Below are 19,397 nucleotides of genomic sequence, written 5' to 3'. Positions count from 1 at the left end.
CATCATCTCAGATCACTATGCTGTCTAGTGTTTGGCCCCCTACATCCCGCCTCAATATTGCCTTGGAATTTCCCATTTTCTCTACTTGTGCAGAGTGGGCCAGGCCTAACCACACCTGCCAAACAGATGGCAAACTAAAGAAAGCATTGTCAGGGCCAGCACTGATCTAGCCTGGCTAGGAAAAAGGCACTCATCCTGTGGAGAAGTACTGGGCTGTTGTGTTCTAATCTCCCTTTGCACCAGTGTTGTCATAAGCAGTGACAAACTGTGTGTGATGACCTCTTCATTCTTAGCTCCAGATGCTGGGGCATTAAATATGCCAAGATTTTCTTTCCCTGGGATGCATTATGATGTCTACAAAGGAAAGGAGTAAAACCAGCAAGTATTGTTTACACTAGCTTTCCATGCTCTTGGCTCTTCAGCTAGTCCCCAAAATCTGCACACATACACCTCTGAGGACACAGTGTGGATGGGATGGATTATCAGGGTGGCTTACTTCAGCGCCCTCATAAAGGTTTGCCTGATGGCATTTTGTGACGAAGCCCAGGCTCCAGAATACTGAAACCACTGGCATGCTCCTACTCTACTTTAACTGGTTAAGCAAGGAATTTGAAACAGTAATTGAGGTTATGTCCTTTGCCTAGCATTGGGACAGCAGAAATGGATAAGCTCTAGGATGCCCCAAATATGCCTTCAGCTGAAGGGTATCTCTCACTACCAACTGCACTAGTGGGGGTTGTGTGGCCTCCATCAAAAAAAAAAAGTACTGTGGGGTTAGGCTTCAGGCAAAGGAAATTTCTGTTGTCCCAATCACAATGTGTCAAGTGTTCAGACCCTTTCCTGACAAACAGTTTGATTGATAGTCCTTGGTTTTTGTTTGTTTGTTTGTTTGTTTTTTTAATTGAGGGTCTTGCCTTAGAATTGGCTTCAAAGAGTGGCCGGTGGGGTCGTGGATAAATGCTCTTCCTCAGGGGGCAAGGAGCAGCTGGAATACTGAGTGATCCTAAACAAGTCCCTTCCTATCTCTGCGCTTTAGTTTCTTCATCTAAACTGAGAGGATTTGGGCATGCTGACCTCAAAGGTCTAACTTTCTGATTGTACCCAGGGCGCCCTTAAGCACTGGAGCCAGGAAGAGGAGAGAAGGGCGCACCTCCGGGAGAGCGCGGTTCAGTCCAGACGCAATGACCCCGCCCCGCGCCCCGCCTGCGGCCTCTGTGGCCCAGCGGCCAGGAAGGCCGGGCTTCCGCCCTCCACGTTGTTGTTCCCGACTCGGACCACGCCCCCTTGGTCTGGGTAGTGGACGTTTCGCTTTGACCGCCGTCCTCCTGGCCCCAGAGCAAAGGTGGCTTCTTGCAGTAGCAGAATGGTAGCACCAGACACGCGTGGACAAAGACAAGACTTTAGAGGAAGAGAAAGACTTGCTCTTAAATAGGTTGGTGCTAAGTAAGAGGGTAGGTTAGGGCACGATTGCGAAATTTCCCTTTAGTTGTCTCACTCTATGTTCAATCCAGGGGCCCCCTCCGCACGCTCTAATGTGACCCTGCAGACACTGGCCCTTTAAGCACAAGACTGGCGGTGCGGGGTGTCCATGTGGAGCTGCTCCATGCCGTGTTGTTCTGCCCACCCATTGGCCTGCGGCCGGGTGACGTAGTCTAATAGGATGCGAACGCACTGCGGGGGGAGGAACGGAGACAAAACAAGGAACCGGATCGTCCCTTCACTCCCTCCGCCTTGTTCCGCTGCCATTAGCTCCGCCCAGGAGCGGATCCCGGGGGAATTGCAACAGCCGGGTAGTTACGGGATTTAGGTCGCGTGTGGGTGGGGATAGAGATCTAGGAGGTCAGGCCGTAGGTTTCCCTAACCTGGGAGACTTATTTCAGCTAACCTAAGTCTTTAATTTTCCATTATTCCTACCCTTCAGCAGGACAGATTTCGTCGTGAATGACCCGAGCACGCACCCCTTGCTCAACTTGTGGCTGGCAACCGGGGCGGAGCGAGGAGAAAAAGCGGAAATACAGTTCGCAAACCCAGCTTCATCTTCTCTTACCCCCCCGCCTCAGGACACGTGTGCGCGCGCCGTCTATAGTGGGCGGGACCAGCCCGCGCGCGACCCCGCCCTCCCTTCGTGAGACGCCGCGGCCCTGCGGGCGGGGGCTCCGGTCCGGGCTTTGGCTGCGGCCCCGGTGTAGTAGCGGGGGCGGCGGCCGGGGGCAGCGCGGCTCCTTCCCTTGTTGTGTGTGTCGGTGCCTCCTCGCCATCTTGTTGCAAAGCCTTTTCTTGTCGGCGGGACTCCCGAGGGCCGCGGGGCGGGAGGCATCAGAAAGGAGGAAGAGAGGGAGGGGAAGGAGGGAGGCAGTGCCGCCTTTTTTTTTTTTTTTTTGCATCAAAAATTTTCAATTTGCAAATTTACATTTTGCAAATATTTTGGGAGACATTGATTTTTCTCCCTGTGCTCCCCCGTTCTTTCCTGAGGAGTGCGCTGCGCCGCCCAGCCCTGTCGCCCCCCGGAGGTGATCCCTTCCTCCTGCCCGCCCGCCAGCCTGACCTGTTCCTGGCTCGCGGGCCGCAGACTTGGCCCCGGCGCGCCCCCGGCCGCTCTCGGCGCGATGAGCATAGAGACGCTACTGGAGGCGGCCCGCTTCCTGGAATGGCAAGCGCAGCAACAACAGAGAGCACGTGGTGAGCGGCCGGGCTGGGCCCCTGGGGCACCGGGTAAGGGGAGGCAAGTGACCCGGGTCCCGGAACCCATGCAAAACCGCAAGCAGGCCCCTCTTGTGGGTGGCATGAGAAGCTGGTCAGCGCACCGTTCTCCGCAGGAGCCGCCGCCCGGGAGGAGTGATGTGGGCAGTGAAAATAATTAATGAATTCATTAACATGCAGCGAGAGACTGGGCTCCTGCGGGCGCCACCCCAGCTGCCTGGCACCCTGGTGTACCCTCCGTGGGGGCCTTTTTTCGCATGGGCCGGCAGCTCCCTCCATACCACTGAGGATGTGTGAGCTGGGGGTGGGGTGAGGGATGGTGTTGCGTGGGGGTGGCAGATCCGCGTGTGCGTGCGTGCGTGTGTGCACGGGGATGTGTGATGAGAGCCTCGGAGAGACGGATGAACGGACGTGTACACGGGTGTGTGTACAGCACACGAGTGGGCGTGTGTGTAACGGGGTGGGGGTGGGGATTACTCTACGCAGAGCAGCTCTCCGGCTTCCCTGGCCCCGGCAGGAGGGTGCGGGGGGCGCTCCCGGCAGATCTACGCTCCGCTTGGGGCGGAGGCGGCCTTTGCAGAATGAAATGACATCGCGTGTCTTATGATTCTGGCCAGCCCCGCCTGACCCCGCCTCCCAGAGCTGGGCTGGGTCGCGCGTCAGGGGGTTTGGGTGAGAGCCGGGCTGATTGGGTGTCTCATAATGCCCCGCGGGTCGCTGGGGGCAGCCTCTGGGCCCCCCTCTTTGAGCCCCGCTGTAGCCGGTGTGGAATGTGGCGTGTCTGCGTGTTCCAAACCCGCTCTCGGCTGGAATGTTGCGTGTGCCTGCATCCCAAGCCCGTTGGTTACACCGGGTGGTGACGTGGATGGGCCCCGCCCCCTACCACGTGCACGGGGGACACTCCCGCTGGGGACAGCGCGGCCCAGCCCCTCCTTGCTACAGCCTCAAGCTCTGCCGGGGGCGGGGCCTGGGCGGGGCTAGCCAGGGGCCTTGCGCCGGGTTGGGCCCTGGTTTTGGCCGCTGGGCATCTCCCTGGGAGATTCTTGCCCTGGGAAGGAGGAGCCGCGCTCACCTCTTGGTTCTAGTCTGCAACCTATTTTTACTCCTAAGGCGAGGAGAACCCTCAGAATCTCAGGGTGTCAAGACATTTAGAACTCACATCTCCCTTCTGACCCCTAAAGCTTTCTCCCTAAGGCTTCCTCAAAACACTCGCGCCCACACTGGAATGATCCAGATCCAGAAGGGGCAAACTTTAGCCCTTCCTCATAGTAACGGAGAATCGGGGATTTTACGCTCCTGTTCCTACGTACCCTTGGTGGTGGTCCCTAGCTTCAGGGTGCTGCAGAAGTAGGGACTGAGGGGGAAAGGCTCGCTTTCCAGACTGTTTCCAGGGCCTCAGCGCCGAACGGTGTGTGCGCCGTTCCCAGGGACTCCTGTGCCTTCCCAACCTCCCTAGAACCCCCGGCTGGCTGGGTTGTGGTGAAGCGAGTGCTTCGCCCTCCTTTCCTTTCTCTCTGCCTATTGTTGCTTCAATGATGAGTCATGCAGGAGGTAGTAGTGTGTGTTCTGTGCGCGCGCGCCTGCAGCTTGTGCCGCCGCCACCGCGGCGGCGGGGGTGGGGGTGGGGAGCTGTAGCTAAGCAAGGGGCGGGAGAGCTGCGGGTCCGCAGGCCTAGTCAGACTGGACTGGCCTCTCAAGGTCAAGAGTCACTAGAAATGTGCCAGATCTAGATCTTTGGGTTCAAGGAACTCATGAGCTGGGACATCTGCCCACACGCCTCTCCCTCTTGGCTTTGGGGTCCACAGCAGGGTCAGGCAATGGACAGTGCCAGTGGTTAACTAGAATGTCCTGTGTGTGGTCCCAGTGGTGGGGGACAGACCATGCATTAAGTCACATGCTGCCTCCGTCAACACAATACAATTAAGAGTGCCAGTCGTGTCCCGGGGGTGTACCATTCACTGTCCTAAAGGTGACCAGGATTGGCACTGCTATTTCAGGGAACTCTCATTTCACCCTCCCTTAGCTGAAGGCTGAGTGGCCATAAGGGGGAAGGGGACGAAACCATCACTGTCATCCTTCTACCCTTGCCCAATTAAGCCCAGAGCTGACCAATAAGTTGGAGGGGGATGATGTCAGCAGCTCTGCCAAGGAACCAAGGAAAAGCTCTCCTAAGAAGTTGCAGAGCCTTGCCCCTCCCCCGAGTGGTAAGAACTGGGGACTAGCAAATTCAGCTGCTGGGTCACAGCTTTTGGTGCTGGATCAGGGATCTTAGGAGCTGGATAATTGGAAAGCCATATCTGAGAGCTCCTGAATAGAGATAACCAAATTTGATCTTAGTAATTTAATCTCCAGAATTCACTTTCTTCTTCCTCTTCTTTTTGGGGGGCCTAGGGAGTGAGGGACAGCAGTGGGGTTTGAACTCAGGGTCTCATGCAGGCACTTCTACAGCTCTTTTTTGTGGTGGGCTTTTTCAAGATAGGGTCTCTTGAACTATTTGCCTGGGTCTGGCTTTGAACCATGATTCTCCTGATCACTGCCTTTTTACTAGCTAGGATTATAGGTGTGAGCCACCGGCACCTGTTGTCTTTTCCCTCTTAAAGTTCCATTCTTAGACCTAAATCAAGAAGAATGGACAGGACAAGGTGGGATGTGAATCTGCTGACCGGAACTGCTCTCCAAGGGTATTTCCCTGATGATCAATCTGAACAAAGATCCTCTTGTCCATCCCTCCTTCAACCTCAAAGGCAGGTTTCTTGCCTAGACCAGACAGTTTGCTCACATGATGAACCTGAGGATGGGTGCACATGTGAGCATGTGTGAGAGAGAAGAGAGGAAAGGGCAAGGCCCTCCTGGTGCTCAGCAGGTCTGATCTTTCCTCATGGAGGTGACTTGGAATTTCTTCTGCCTTGGTTGGAGGGAGCTGACCATGGCGTTCAGAGGCTCCTGACTATGTCCCATCCTGGGTTGCCTTATGTGCCAAGTTTCCTGGTAGCATGTAGAAGGAGGGGAACTCCTGTGTACATTCAGAGTCACAGTGTGTAGATCCCTCAAGCTGGATGGAGTCCTGTGCTTGGTGAGTCTCTGGGCCATGGTAGCTTAGAAAGATTGCAGGCAGTACTATTCTATGTGTGTGCTTTCCTAGTCTTTGGTCTTGAATTATCCCAGAGAGACCTGCTAAATTCCTTGGGAGCAGTGTCTGAGTAGAGCCCAGGGAAGGTGTAGTGTGCATGTATGTGAGTGAGGAATGCACCTGTGGGTGAAGAACATTCTCTGAAATCTGTTCTTCAATGCAGATTGCTCCTGAGAGCGGCCCTAGCACCCACCAATGTGTTTGGCCCTCCAGTGCACTGGGGAAGGTAGTTGTGGGTGGGAAATAGGGGAGGGAGACAGAGCTTTAGTAGCTGGCTTTGACTGGGGGCAGCCTTCTTCACTGCAATCAGGATTTTTCATGCTGGGCCAGATGTGATGTTACTTTACCATTCACCAAGGTCCTTTCTGGCACCTGTGAAGTGAACCTTCCTGGCTCTGGGAGAAAGGGGAGGGGAGAAGGAGGTTACCACCTCCTAGGTGAGCTTTGAACTTGCTTTAAAACATGGGGTTGCCAGGCACTGGTGGCTCAGGTCTGTAATCCTAGTTACTCAGGAGGCAGAGATCAGTAGGATCTTGGTTTGAAGCCAGCCTTGGCAAATAGTTCATAAGACCCTATCTTGAAAAAACCTATCACAAAAAGGGCTGAGGAGTGGCTCAAGGTAAAGGTCCTGAGTTCAAACCCTAATACCGCCAAAAAAACCCACATGGGGTTGCTGGGCACTGGTTCATACCTGTAAGGCAGAGATCAGGAGGATCCAGGTTCAAGGCCAGCCTAGGCAAATAATTCCTGAGACCTTATCTGGAAAATACTCAACACAGGGCTGGTAGAGTGGCTCAGGTGATAGAGTGCCTGCCTAGCAAGTATGAGATCCTGAGTTCAAACCCCAGTACTGCCAAAAAGAAAATACCCAACACAAAAAAGGAGTAGCAGAGTGGCTCAAGTGATAGAATGCCTAACTAGCAAGTGTGAGACCCTGAGTTCAAACCCCAGTACTGCCAAAAAACAAAACAAAACAAAAATAAAAAACCATAGTGTTTATTTTCAGTCTAGACTCCAAGGATACTTGGCCTTGAGGCCCTGTCTGTCCCTCTGCCTGTGGACAGTGGAGTACTTGCCCCAAAGCTAATGAAAGTTTGGGTCCTAAATCACTGACAGGAGTGGAGGTGGGGGCTGTGTTAGGCACTGAGATCATTTTGAGAGGAGCTGGTAGGGGATTTTCCATGCCAGGCCTGCCAGGGGTCTTTAGTGGGAACTCAGCAGGTATCTTTGCCAGTGTGGTTTGTGGGAAGCTGGAACACAGGGAGCTGGTTTTCTCTGGGGCTGTAACCTAAGCCTGTGCAGGCAAGGAGAGACCTAGGAGAGCAAGGCCTCCTCATGCCGGAGCAGGCCTACCCAGCCTGGCAGCTCTCTTTCCTGAGGGGAAGGGGTGATTGGAAGAGGCCCACTGACCGGCAGCCCTGAGCTCTGACTGCTGGGAAACCACTGAGGGCTTCCCTTGGAACACTTCCTCCCTACTTCCTTTTATGGCCTTTTCCCTGCTGGGCAGGGCCTGGAACCTCTGAAGGTGTCATTGGCCAGGGAGTTGCTCCTCTGCTCTGTAGGGAGGACTAGGCCCCCAGCCCCACCTGGCAGTATGTTTGGGGTGTGTCCACCCCTGTGTTGTCACCTATGCTGTCAGCACTGGTGAATGTGTAGGAGGAAGGGGCTGGTTGTTCAGCTCCTCCCTGGTCTAGGAATGGCCCAGCCCTGTAGCCAGGGAACCTAATAGTTGGAGCCTGAGACAGGACAAGGAAGTGGGGAGGTGAGGAGAGGCCCTGCCCCTTCCTCTTTCTTGAGCTGGAAGGCCTCACCTTCCTGCTGGACTTTCAGCAGAGATGCTAAAGGAAGTGATGGTGAAGGTGGCCTGAGTCCATGGCCCTGCTTGGCCTGTACTAAAAAGCCCAGCCTTCCTTTCTGCCTGTCTCTTACCTTTCTAGTTTGTGCTGCTGCTGGTGGTGGAAACACAGGGGGTTGAGAGAAATGAATCCTATAAGGGGCAAGTGTGTTGGTGAATGATCCCTGACCAAACCTAGCCTGGGAGTTAGAAGTCCTGAGCCATTTCTTCATGAAGTAAAGGTGATGCCCCTGCCCTGCCTGTGACATGGGACTCTTGTAAGGATGGGAGGTGTGACTGTATGTGAGAAGACACCTAGTGAGCTTATATTGACACAGCAAGTACAGAGCGTCCAGCTAGGTGTCAAGAGTCTTGCTGTGTAACCCTCAACAAATCAAGGTGCCTCTCTGCTCACTGATCACATCAGTGGAATGAAGGTACTGTCTACCTCTAGCAGGTGCAAGGCAAATACTGTGGAAGGTCTTCCACAGAAGCTGTGATCTGTCAGCATCCCCTTCTATTTTCCTGTAGTGGCCTAAGCACTCTTTTGTGACCTGGCCTCTACACAGCTCTTCAACCTCCTCATCTGTTCCCCTTGGACACATTAATTAGCCTTCTTGCTCCAGATTCTCCTTGCTGAATACCTGCCTACCCCACCCCCCCCCAAGCTTTAGGTTGCCAGACCTGCAGAACCCTGTCTTAACTTCTACTTGCATTTTGGACCCCTACCTTTCCGTAGCCTGGCATTTTTACTTTTTGCCCCATCACAGCCCCAGACTATGAGTTCCGCAGTGGCAGGGAGTAAGCCACCTTTGTTCACTGTTGTCTGTTGTGTCCCAGCCACCACTGTCCCAGTGCCTGGCTGGACATACTTAGGTGTATGTAGTGTCTCAGACTGGGTGGGGTATCACTGAACACTGCCTGGGACAGGTCAGCAGTGACTTTGGGTTGGAGGACAAGTGAAATCAGGGTCTAGGACCTGCAGTCCTGCTGAGACTCCCATGTGTTCTCTCTGTGTAGAGGAGCAGGAGCGGCTTCGCTTGGAGCGGGAGCGGGAGCAGGAGCAGAAGAAGGCCAGTAGCCTGGCCAGGCTGGCACATGCCCTACCTGTGGAAGAACCCCGCATCGAGGCACCACCCCTACCCCTGTCCCCACCAGCACCCCCACCAGCACCTCCACCACCACTTGCCACCCCTACCCCATTGACTGTCATTCCTATTCCAGTAGTGACCAACTCTGCCCAGCCACTGCCCCCGCCCCCACCACTGCCCCCTGCAGCCCAGCCTCTACCCCTGGCGCCACGTCAGCCAGCCCTGGTCAGTACCCCTGGACTTAGCATTAAGGAGCCTGCCCCCTTGCCTGCTCGGCCACAGTTGCCCACCCCTGCTCCCCTACTGCCAGACTCGAAGACCACTGTTGCACCCACTGGCAGCCCCAAGCCTCTGCAACCCCTCCCCACACCCATCCTGACCATAGCACCGCATCCTGGAGTCCAGCCTCAGCTGGCCCCCCAGCAGCCACCCCCACCCACTCTTGGGACCCTGAAGTTGGCACCAGCTGAAGAAGCCAAATCCAGTGAACAGAAGAAGAGGCCTGGGGGGTGAGTGGGGTTTGGCAGAGTGGGGCTGGTGGGATGGAGAGATCTGTCCACCCCTTGGGCTGTGTGTGCAAGAGAAGCTAGCCCTTCTAGATGTCCTCCCTTCTAGATGTCTAGAAGCTCCTCCTGTATTTGAACACATTCTCACAGTGCTCTAGACTGGGAATGAGTGGTCATTGTCCACTGTTCTCATGTGTTGTCTGACCCCCTCCAAGGCTGGGGCTTATGGTATTTCCAGACCTCTGGATAGGGTACTGGATTATAGGCCTCTTGGGTAGGGGTCAGACTCAGCAAGCTGCTTCCTCTGAGTCCCAAGATGCCTTCTGTCTCCTCAGCTGACTGGGTGGGATGGAAGGGTACAGGGCTTGTGAATTACGAACATAGATGTTCAGGGAGGGAAGGAAGAGGAATGGGCTCAGCACAGGGCAAACACTTGCCATTGCTGCTTTTATAGAGAGAATGTTGGGAACAGAAAGCCTGTGGCATTTGAGGGGGTGGTGGGGGTCAGGAAGGCTTCCTATTTGGGCCCTCCTCCCTGAGCCTCCTGTCTTGTCTGGGTTTCAGGATCGGAACCAGAGAAGTCCACAACAAATTGGAGAAAAACAGGTGTGTGTGCGTGCGTGTGTGACTTTGGGCCCGACGGGCCAGCTCCCGGGACTCACCCAACCCTTGCTCTCCCAACGCTCCCCAGGGGCCTTCCTTCCACCACCGCCCTCCCCCTCCCCCCCGGCGCTGGCTGACCAGGCGCTTGCTCCCTTTCCCCAGGAGGGCCCATCTGAAGGAATGCTTTGAGACCCTGAAGCGCAACATCCCCAATGTGGATGACAAGAAGACGTCGAATCTGAGCGTACTGCGGACGGCGCTGCGGTACATCCAGGTATGGGGGAGGGAAGCTGGGCAGGGCGGCGCCGCGACGACCGCAGCTACTGCTTCCTCCCGCTCTGCAGCGCTCCTTCGCTCTCGCCGCCTGCCCCGCCCTCCCGCGCTCGCCGGCTCCCCCGCCCGCCTCCACGCGGGCGCTGAGCACATGGCCCAGCTGACGTCAGCGGGGCTCCCAGCCCGGGAGGGGGGTTGGTGGGAGGGCGCGTGCGCTCTGGCGCTCTCCGGTCCCCTGCCCCCTTTCCCTCGCTGCGTCTGCTCTGCTCTGGGACTGTGCGCGCTGTAGACTGGTTTGCTATAAACCTTGTTGCCCGAGCGCGTCCCGTTCGCTCGAGTCAAGGGCGCAGAGCGACCCAGCGCCTCCCAGCCTGCAGGCGGGACCCTAGTTCCTGATTCGGCCTGAGTTGCTAGTGGGGAAGGGGGCTCCTGGGTGTGGTCTTCAGCTACACAGACGCACAGGTGAAGACCCCACCCCATTACATGTAAGCCTTCGAATCCTATTGGTACGCACTTAGAGGCGCCACCATCTCAGCAGCAGCCCGGGATCACTAAACCTTAAAAATTAAGCCTTCCGCCTGTGTTGAAAAAAACCGGGATCTTTTTTTAGGAGGCCCTTTTGACCGTATGTCTCTCACTTGGGCATTGGCGCCCCTCTGCGGTAGTGGGGAGCTGCCAGATAAGACAGTTGCTATGACCGCCCGGAGTTTCGGTTTCCCTGGAAACCGGTTGAGGGTTTCGCGTGCCTGGGAGGCGGTGGGGGATGGGGCGAGCTTTTACGCTCGGCTGCCGAGGAGACCTGGAGCCGTTAGGGGAATGGGAGGGACTAGGGGCTCCCTGCCGCGGGGGCGGGGTGAGCTTTGGAGTCTCCCAGTCTGCCTACTTGGGAAGATTTTGAGGTGAAGGATAGCAGCACAGCCCCCATGGGAAGGGTGGCAAAAACGGTCTAGCAGGGCATAAGCTTCGGACGCTGGGGTCACAGCCCCTAAGTAACCTGAGTGTGACTTGCTGGGGGGGCAGAGGATACGTCACTTCTCTCCTCCTTTCTCCCCCCCCGCCCCCAGCCTCCTGCACACGCGCCTTTCCGCCTGCCCTCCCCGGCGAGGGGGAGGAGCTGGCGTACTTCCAGTTCTCTTCCCGGTAACCGGGAGGGGTGGGGCCAGGCTCTTGGATTGGCTGGGTTGGGCGAGGGGCGGGGATCCTGGACGGGGTGGGAGGGTGGGGCTGGCGGGGAGTGACGCAGCAAAGCCGGGGTCCGCGTGGGTGAGCGCGTGCTCCGAAGGGGCGGGGCCTCTTGCAGCCCGAGGGGCCCGGGCGGGGCGGGAGAACAACCCCGGGTTGCAGAGGGTCCCCCGGAGACTGTGAAAGACCTGATAGCTTATTTTCGGAATATCTTTTTTCCCTTGGAGTATTTTTGAAGAATTTAGGCTTGAATGTAATTGTTTTAGCTATTCGAGCTCTTAGCAAATCCCTATTAGTATGCTGTGACTTTTTTTTTTTTTTTTTTTTTTTGCGGTACTGGGGTTTGAACTTAGGGCTAGTCAGGCGCAATACCTCTTGAACCACTCCACCAGCCCTTTTTTTGTGTTGAGTATTTTTGAAATAGGGTCTTGCAAACTATCCCCCGGGCTGGCTTTCAATCGCATCCTTCTGATCTCTGCCTCCTAAGTAGCTAGGCTTACAGACTTGAGCCATCGGACCGGGTGCTGTGACATTTTCCATGAAGTGGTTGTGTCATGCAGATGTTATAGGAGAATTGAGATTGTTCATGCAAATAATTCATGGCACTCTAAACATTAACAGGAGTTGTTACTGAGAAGTAGGAAGAATAGAATGGCAAGTTCCTCTTTATAGATGCATACTTGGGGTGAGTAGCAGTGCATATAATGTGAACTTGAAAATAATTCCAGAAAGAAACTGATAGCAGCAGCAGAGTGACTGGGTCTGGATTGACTAGGAAGTGGGAAGGACCCCAGGCTGTCCTGGAATGCTTGTCCTGGTTCTGGTAATGAAGCAGAAACAGTAGAAAACTCACAGGACTCTGGAAACCCTCAAGGTCACTTGTTCATTTATTCCTTTAAGTACATTTATACAGGACCTGGGTCTGCTTGTGAGGATACAGTGGAGGTGGTAAAGGACAGGAAAAAGAGCCATGTTATCCAGGTAGTCACAGAAAGGGAGTGGGTTTAAAATGAAGCCATGTGGACTAGGGGTACAGCTCAGTGGGCAGATTGTTTGCTTAGCATGAGTGAGGCTGTGGGCTTGATCAGGAGCACAACAAACAAAAAAATGGGACAGTGTGGGCTACAGCTATAACCTGGAGGAACTTTCCAGAGGACTTGGAGGCCTATGCCCTGGACCAGGTGGAAAGAAGAGAATTTGGTCCCTGACCTTCTTTCTCTCTGACTTGGAAGTCCAGCCTCCTGCAAGCTGGTAGAGTTTAGGATGGTGCTTCCAGCCCCAGCCACCAGATTCAAGTTAGGGCGGAGTCACCAAGGGTCTGGCATTGATATGGCCTCTTATATCATGTCTAGCCTTCAGGGACAGAGCCAGGTGAGAGGCCACACAGGTGTGTGGGGCGAGAAGGGAAGATTTTTCTAGTCTGTCCACCAGAAATGAGGAGAAGTAGGTTAAACTGTATGTGGTCTGGGACTGGTGAGAAGTCAGTCATGTCAAGGTCAGTATAGGGCAGTAATAGTTTGAGGCTTCTCTTAGTGGTGAGGTCAGAAATGCAAAGCGTTTGGGGCAGGAGGAACATAGGGGATGGGGGCTTATCATATGGGTGGGATTGTGAAGGTGTTGCCATTCCCAATCAGGAAAAGCTGCCACAACAGTAAGATAGCCACTAAGGAGTGGAAGCAGGGGAATTTCTAGCCTGCCGGGTTCCTGTGATTCTTCTTGAGATTAAGGGATGAGACAGGACAGAGCTCACGAGGGCAGCAGGTTTACAGGCCCTTACCTAGGGGCTGGTAAGCACACTGCTTAAACTTCCTGGCCACTGGTAGGGTCAGGGGTATAGTGAAGTATATAGCAGTTCTTATCTTCGTTTGCAGATTGATGAGCAACAGTGTGCTTTGAGGTCGGAAGATAAAATATAACACATGAAATACTTTGGTGGACATGCCAGCCAGTGGCTGATGAAGTCCCATTTGACATTCTCCTGTTTAATGAACACAGAATGGCTCATGAGACAGGAAGGTGTCCTGGCGAGGCCTTGGACTGGGGAAGGGCATGGAGGAGGTGGGGACTCAGTTGTGGTCTTGGAGCTGGAGCAGACAAGCTGGTGGATCTGGTGTATGAAGAGCCTTGTGGACTCTGCACCTGGATGTGCAGCCTGGGAAGCTAGGTGCTCAGGAGCAGGTTGAGAAATGAACTTGAGAGGCAGCAAAGGTAGGAGCATTTGCCTTGTCTGATGGACACAGCAGTCCTGACACGACTAGGCCAAGAGAAACAGCCAACAGAGAGGCCCATGAGACACAGAATAGTTGGATTAATAAAGTGTCAGTCAGGGTCATGGAGGCACTGGAAAGACTTGTTTATGGGCTGGCAGAGTGGCTCAGGTAGTACAGTGCCTGTCTAGCAAGTATGAGGCCCTGAGTTCAAAATCCCAGTACTACTAGGAAGAAAGAAAGAAAGAAAAAAAAAAAAAAAACCAAGCAAACAAGACTTGTTTAGAAGGGGAGCTGGCCATTTAGACCTGTGCAAAGGAAAACCAGAGAGGAGATGAAAGCAGGTCATGGGAAGGAGAGAAGGGTGGGCACTGTCATAAAGTCCAGCCCGTCATCCTCCAAAATCCAAGCTAACAAGGGAATAAGTGAATAATGAGGTTGAGAAAAGTGTAGGATCTGCTTGGATTCTTTGGGAAATGTGTTCTAAGAAGGGTAACTTGTAGCATCAATGACTGAGAAGAATGAGAATAGTGGTAGAGGCTTCCAATGTGATCCAGGAGGCAGAGAGGTTGAAGGGAGAGATGAAGCAAGAGGTAGTGAAGCCCCTCAGGACCAAGTCAAGGTGGGGGAGTAGGAAAGGTCCCTGATACTTGGGTCAGGGCTGGCTTGGATTTGTGCTTGCTTTCAATGGAGCCTGCTCAGGAACCCTCAGTGCTCAGGATGCTGTGCCTGTATTGGGCAGAACAGGAGGCAGGTGAAGTCTCCAGCAGTCCCAGTCAGGCCAGGCTGCTTGCCACTACTGGTTTTGAAGTACATGGTGTCTGTGGCTCAGAGTGCCCTCATGTCCCTAGTCCCTGAAGAGGAAGGAGAAGGAGTATGAGCACGAGATGGAGCGACTGGCACGGGAAAAGATCGCCACACAGCAGCGGCTGGCAGAGCTCAAGCATGAGCTGAGCCAGTGGATGGACGTGCTGGAGATTGACCGAGTGCTCCGGCAGACTGGCCAGCCTGAGGACGACCAGGCCTCCACCTCCACAGCCTCTGGTAAGCCCCAGCCCTCTGCTGTTCCCACCACCTTCAAATGTTGTCCCCAGCTTCCCTGGGCAGGTTTTACTAGAAAAGATGCCACCTGCCCCAGCCCCATCATATCCCAAAACCTTCAGGGGCATGTCTGCCTCCAGCCACTTGTTTCCCACACCTTTCTGACCTGTTCCCTGCCCCATGTTCCCCCACAGAAGGTGAGGACAACATAGACGAGGAGATGGAGGAGGACCGGGCAGGCCTGGGCCCACCTAAGCTGAGCCATCGTCCCCAGCCGGAGCTGCTGAAGTCCACGCTGCCACCCCCCAGCACCACCCCTGCACCTTTGCCACCCCACTCCCACCCCCATCCCCACCCAGTGGCCCTATCTCCTGCCCACCTCCCTGTGCAGCAGCCACCGCCACAGCAGAAAACCCCTCTGCCAGCACCTCCTCCTCCACCAGCCACCCCTGCCCAGGCACTGGTGCCAGCTCCGGCCCATCTGGTGGCCACAGCTGGAGGTGGCTCCACAGTCATTGCCCACACGGCCACCACCCACGCCTCAGTCATCCAGACTGTGAACCATGTTCTACAGGGGCCTGGCGGCAAGCACATAGCCCATATCGCCCCCTCGGCCCCCAGCCCTGCTGTGCAGCTGGCACCTGCCACGCCTCCCATTGGCCACATCACAGTGCACCCTGCCACCCTCAACCATGTGGCCCACCTCGGCTCCCAGCTGCCCTTGTACCCACAGCCAGTGGCAGTGAGCCAGCCCGTGGCGGTGAGCCATATCGCCCACACCCTTTCACACCAGCAAGTGAATGGCACAGCCGGGCTGGGGCCCCCAGCCACTGTCATGGCAAAGCCAGCCGTGGGGGCCCAGGTAGTGCACCACCCCCAGCTAGTGGGCCAGACAGTGCTCAATCCTGTGACCATGGTCACCATGCCCTCTTTCCCTGTCAGCACACTCAAGCTGGCTTGAGGATGAGGCCACTCAGAGGCCCCCAGTGGGGGCAGGGAGGGGGACCTGTCCCCCCTCTCCTACCCACCAGCTCCACACATTCCAGCCAGGCCAGGCCCGTCCCACCCACACCACCCCCAGGCCTCCTAGGGGAAGGGGGTGCACAGACTCTGAGCCAGGGAGGGACCCCCCCCATGGGGCAGGGCAGGGGCTTTCCCTGCTTCACTAGGACTTGATACAGTGACTGATGAGGATGCTGTAGTGGGCATGCACCTGTCCAGCCTGGTGCCAGCTCCAATGCCACTCCTGCCTCCCCACCCTGTCCCTTGAAATCAGTGTGATGTGGTCTCCTTGCTCTCTGGCTTCTTCCCCTGCCCGCCTTCCTGTGCTGCTGCTACTATTGCTCTGGTGAGGTGGCTGAATGCCCTAGCCTCCCCTTCCTGACCTCCCTTCCCTAGCCTCAGTGTCCACCTCTAGGGCCTTTGGAGGGGAAAGAGGGAGACAGAACTGAAGCCACTTAGCCCTAAAAGCTGGAGATGGTGGTAAGGGGCCCTGTTCTGAGTATATGTGACAGATCCTAGAAGTGGCTGGTCTGGAGACTGGCCGGACAGGTGGGTGTCTGGGCCTGGGGCTTTCTGACCCACTGGGAGTCACTGATTCCTTCCAGTAGAAATGGTTTAAAACGATTTTCTACCAACAATAAACAAACCCCAAGCTGTTGCCAAGCTTCCCCACTCCTGCCACTGGTCTCTTGACCTCCAAAGGGCAGGCTGAGATTGGGGCTGGGGAAGGCGGGACTTGGCTATTCTGCCTCCCACTAGTGTCCCTGCAGCCTGGGCCTGGCCTGGGAGAAGAGCTACTCTGGAGCTCTATCCCCATCCTTGGTCTTGGCATTTGACGTTCTGAAGTTCAGAAGGCGCACTCTGGCATTCACACCCCCCGCCCTGTTCTGTAATCTGCCCAGTGCGGTGCACTCACCCAAGGGATGGAGGGACACCTCTGTGGGTTTGGGTGCCTCCTGCAGCATGGGTGATACCAGCAGCTGGTCTTGGTTCCAGGAGCTTAGAAGCCCCATTGTTGAGGCATCAGGAAATTAGAATACAGGGGGTTAGCCAAAACCCTGAACCCCTCACCGAACAGGCCCTGGGGACCTAGAGAGAAGAGCTGGGGGTGAGTGACCATGGAGGAGTGCTGCTTTTGCCCTCTTTCTCTGGACGACCTCATCTCTCCAGGGATAGTTTTGAGGCCCCTCCCTGGTGGCTACTGCAATGTGCCACCACCTTTTGCTGTGGAAAGGGCCTTATAATTAGGCAGGACAGGGCTGAGCTTGGGATTGGGAGGAATAACAGTCCTGTGCTAGGGGATGCTGCACCCCTGATACTATCATGGCCAACTGCTTTGGCTTCTCTTTTTATGTGGATATTTATTACAAGTGGCCTTGTGTCAGACACTCAGTTACACGCACATGTGCACATTCAGCTCTCCACTGGACACATTACCAATGGCCTTTGCGTGTGGGAGAGGAAACAAGTGTCCCTAGGTGTTAAGTTTGCACTGGGGGCCTGGCAGACAAGGGAACAAGGGAAAGCTTGGGATCTTCCTGGAGTGCCCAGGAGTTCACTGAGGAGGCCAGCAAAGGTCTTAAGTAGATTCTCCCTTGAAATAAAGACTCCTTAGATGCCTGAGGACTCCCTTCCAGTTCCTGGCCTTGGAGACTGGGTTTTTCTTATTCCCATTTGTCTTCTGGGATGGGGAAAGGGTGGCTAGGCTAGGACCAGGTCTCCACCCTCAGGCCTGTGGGAGGGAGCCCACCCTCCCCACCCAGCACAGCAATTCCACCCTACAGGCTGGCTGTCTTCCTGCAGCTGTAGCCACCTCCACCAACACCCTGGCTCTGAGGGGCCGGTTTCACTCTCCATGGTGACAATGAAAGAGCAGAGTCTGGTGCTGGCACAGTCAGAGCACTTTGGTGAACTTGCCAGCCCCCATTTTCCCTGTATCCTGAAGCCAGTTCGAGTTCAAACTCCTGTTGGCCAGTCGCCCTTGGGGCCTGCAGATACCTCATCATCCACCCGCTCTACCCCCTCCCAATCCCCCAGTAGGGGGTCCTCCAAATCTAGTGCCGAATGACTATGTCCAGATTGGTGATGATGGGTGTTGTTGCTGTTGTTTTTTGTTGTCGTTTGTGAATGCTGTGATGCCGTGTGCCCGAGTGGGCAGCCACCTCCAGGCCCTTTCTTGGGCATCACCCCTCTGAGAGCTGTTAGGACCATATCTGTCCTCACCCGTGGGACCGCCTGGCCCTTCCCCCCCAGCCCTTCCAGCCTGGGACACATACACACACATCTTACCTCTCATGCGTGTTTTACCTTTGATGTTAGGAGTGGCTCACTGGCTGGGAGTCTTTACCTCGGGGAGAAGGGGAGAGTGGTTCTTTGGGGCCAAAGAAGGGCAGGGAATGCCTGGAGGGTAGTTGGGTCACCATACCCCTGCTCTCTGGGAACAGCTGCTTCCCCTCCAACCCAGGGTCCCACCCCTAATCCCCAAAGAGGTGGCCCTTGTTTACAGTGAGGACTCGGTCACTGTGTCTCCGTTTCCTGAAATATAAACTGTAGCGACCCCAGACTGTAGAGATTTTTATGTGTTTGGATACATCTGCTGTGTGGGAAAAAAAAAAAGCCTACAAAAACCCTAATTTTGTACATATTGTATTTTTACTATTGAACTGTATTCTAGTGGCTGTTCATGCTCCAAGACTTTAGGTATTGAGACATGAATATTATCCATGTAATAAGCACTTGCCTGGAATAAAATATAAATCTGAAATAAACCTGCACTGAAACCTGAGGTGGAGCTGCCAGCCTGCAGCATCTGGGTCATTTTATTGCGAAGGGAGGCAGGGAAAGATCCAGCAAGAAGCAGGTAGTACTCAGGAGGCTGAGGCAAGAGGATGGGTGGTTAGACTGAGCTACCTAAGGGACTCTGAAAATGCCAAAACAAAAAACCGGTAGGGGGATGGGCTGTCCTTACTCTGGGATGCTTAGGGAGCACACCAGGACAATTTTAGAGAAAGATTTGGATCCTCCTAGCCTAGACTGCAGTTCTGGTCTTAGGCTTTTGCAATGCATTATACTTCCTCAAAGCATTTTTACAAACATTATCTCCTTTCATCTTTTAACAGCTTAGCGAAGTAAATAAGCCAAGAGCCAGCCCGTTTGGGCAGATAAGAAAACAGGTTTGAGGTGGTCAGTTAACTTGTTAAGGTCACATAGTTGCCTGGAACTTCACTGGAGCTACTTTCAGATCTCTCAATATAATTTTCCTCCTAGCATTTGGCACCCTTATCCTGGCTTGCCAGGGACACACACACTGGGGAGACTGTCCAGGATCTGGGCACCAGCAGTTAGCAGCTTCCTAAGAAGCCACAGTTCATCCCAGGAGTCAGCAAAGTCACGGAAGGGAACAAAAAGAGAAAGAGGTTGGAGGTCAGGGGCCAAGAAACCATGTTCTCAGCTGGACATGAAGACCCTTGTCCCCCTAACTATTCTCTCCACAACCACACCTTTGGCAGGTTGTGTCTTTGGAGCAAGTAGTGAGGAATGAGGTCAGGCAGCAGTTAACTGGGCTTACCTGCAGACTGGGCTGGCTTCTTGACACAGCCCCTGAAGGGAGAACTGACCCTGTTTCTCTTCTGGAAGGTTGTGCAAGAGGTTATCCTTGAGAAAGGGAGTGGTGGCCACATATGTGCTGGAGTCCTGTTCTCTAAAGGTGAGGGTCAGTTCACTTCCCACTGTGGGTCTCCCCAGCCGTTTTCACTAGTGAGATGTGGGCTCCCTCTGCTGGTAGCTCCAGGAAGAGCTTGATTCGGGGTAACCCTTTGTGAACTCCCT

General features: G+C 54.8%; 1 protein-coding gene across 4 annotated transcripts; it reads left to right on the top strand.

Moving 5' to 3' along the window:
• The first annotated feature begins 420 nt into the window (after positions 1 to 420).
• On the top strand, positions 421 to 18,354 carry Mnt (MAX network transcriptional repressor). Of its 4 annotated transcripts, none has more exons than XM_074046598.1 (8): positions 421 to 1,432; positions 1,925 to 2,017; positions 2,473 to 2,679; positions 8,685 to 9,264; positions 9,826 to 9,867; positions 10,027 to 10,138; positions 14,378 to 14,570; positions 14,762 to 18,354. In XM_074046598.1, exons 2-8 carry the CDS (start codon positions 1,942 to 1,944, stop codon positions 15,526 to 15,528), a joined length of 1,977 nt encoding a protein of 658 aa, XP_073902699.1. In that variant the 5' UTR covers positions 421 to 1,432; positions 1,925 to 1,941; the 3' UTR covers positions 15,529 to 18,354. The 4 variants fall into 4 exon arrangements, with proteins under 4 accessions (XP_073902699.1, XP_073902698.1, XP_073902700.1 ...); XM_074046597.1 differs by having other exon boundaries at positions 1,922 to 2,017; XM_074046599.1 differs by lacking the exon at positions 421 to 1,432 and adding an exon at positions 1,501 to 1,790 and having other exon boundaries at positions 1,922 to 2,017.
• Positions 18,355 to 19,397: the final 1,043 nt, after the last annotated feature.

This window comes from Castor canadensis, chromosome 11, assembly GCF_047511655.1.
Source record: "Castor canadensis chromosome 11, mCasCan1.hap1v2, whole genome shotgun sequence".
Classification (NCBI taxonomy): domain Eukaryota; kingdom Metazoa; phylum Chordata; class Mammalia; order Rodentia; family Castoridae; genus Castor; species Castor canadensis.
Note: the sequence above shows the minus strand (reverse complement) of the source record. Positions and strands in the feature narration are given on the sequence as shown.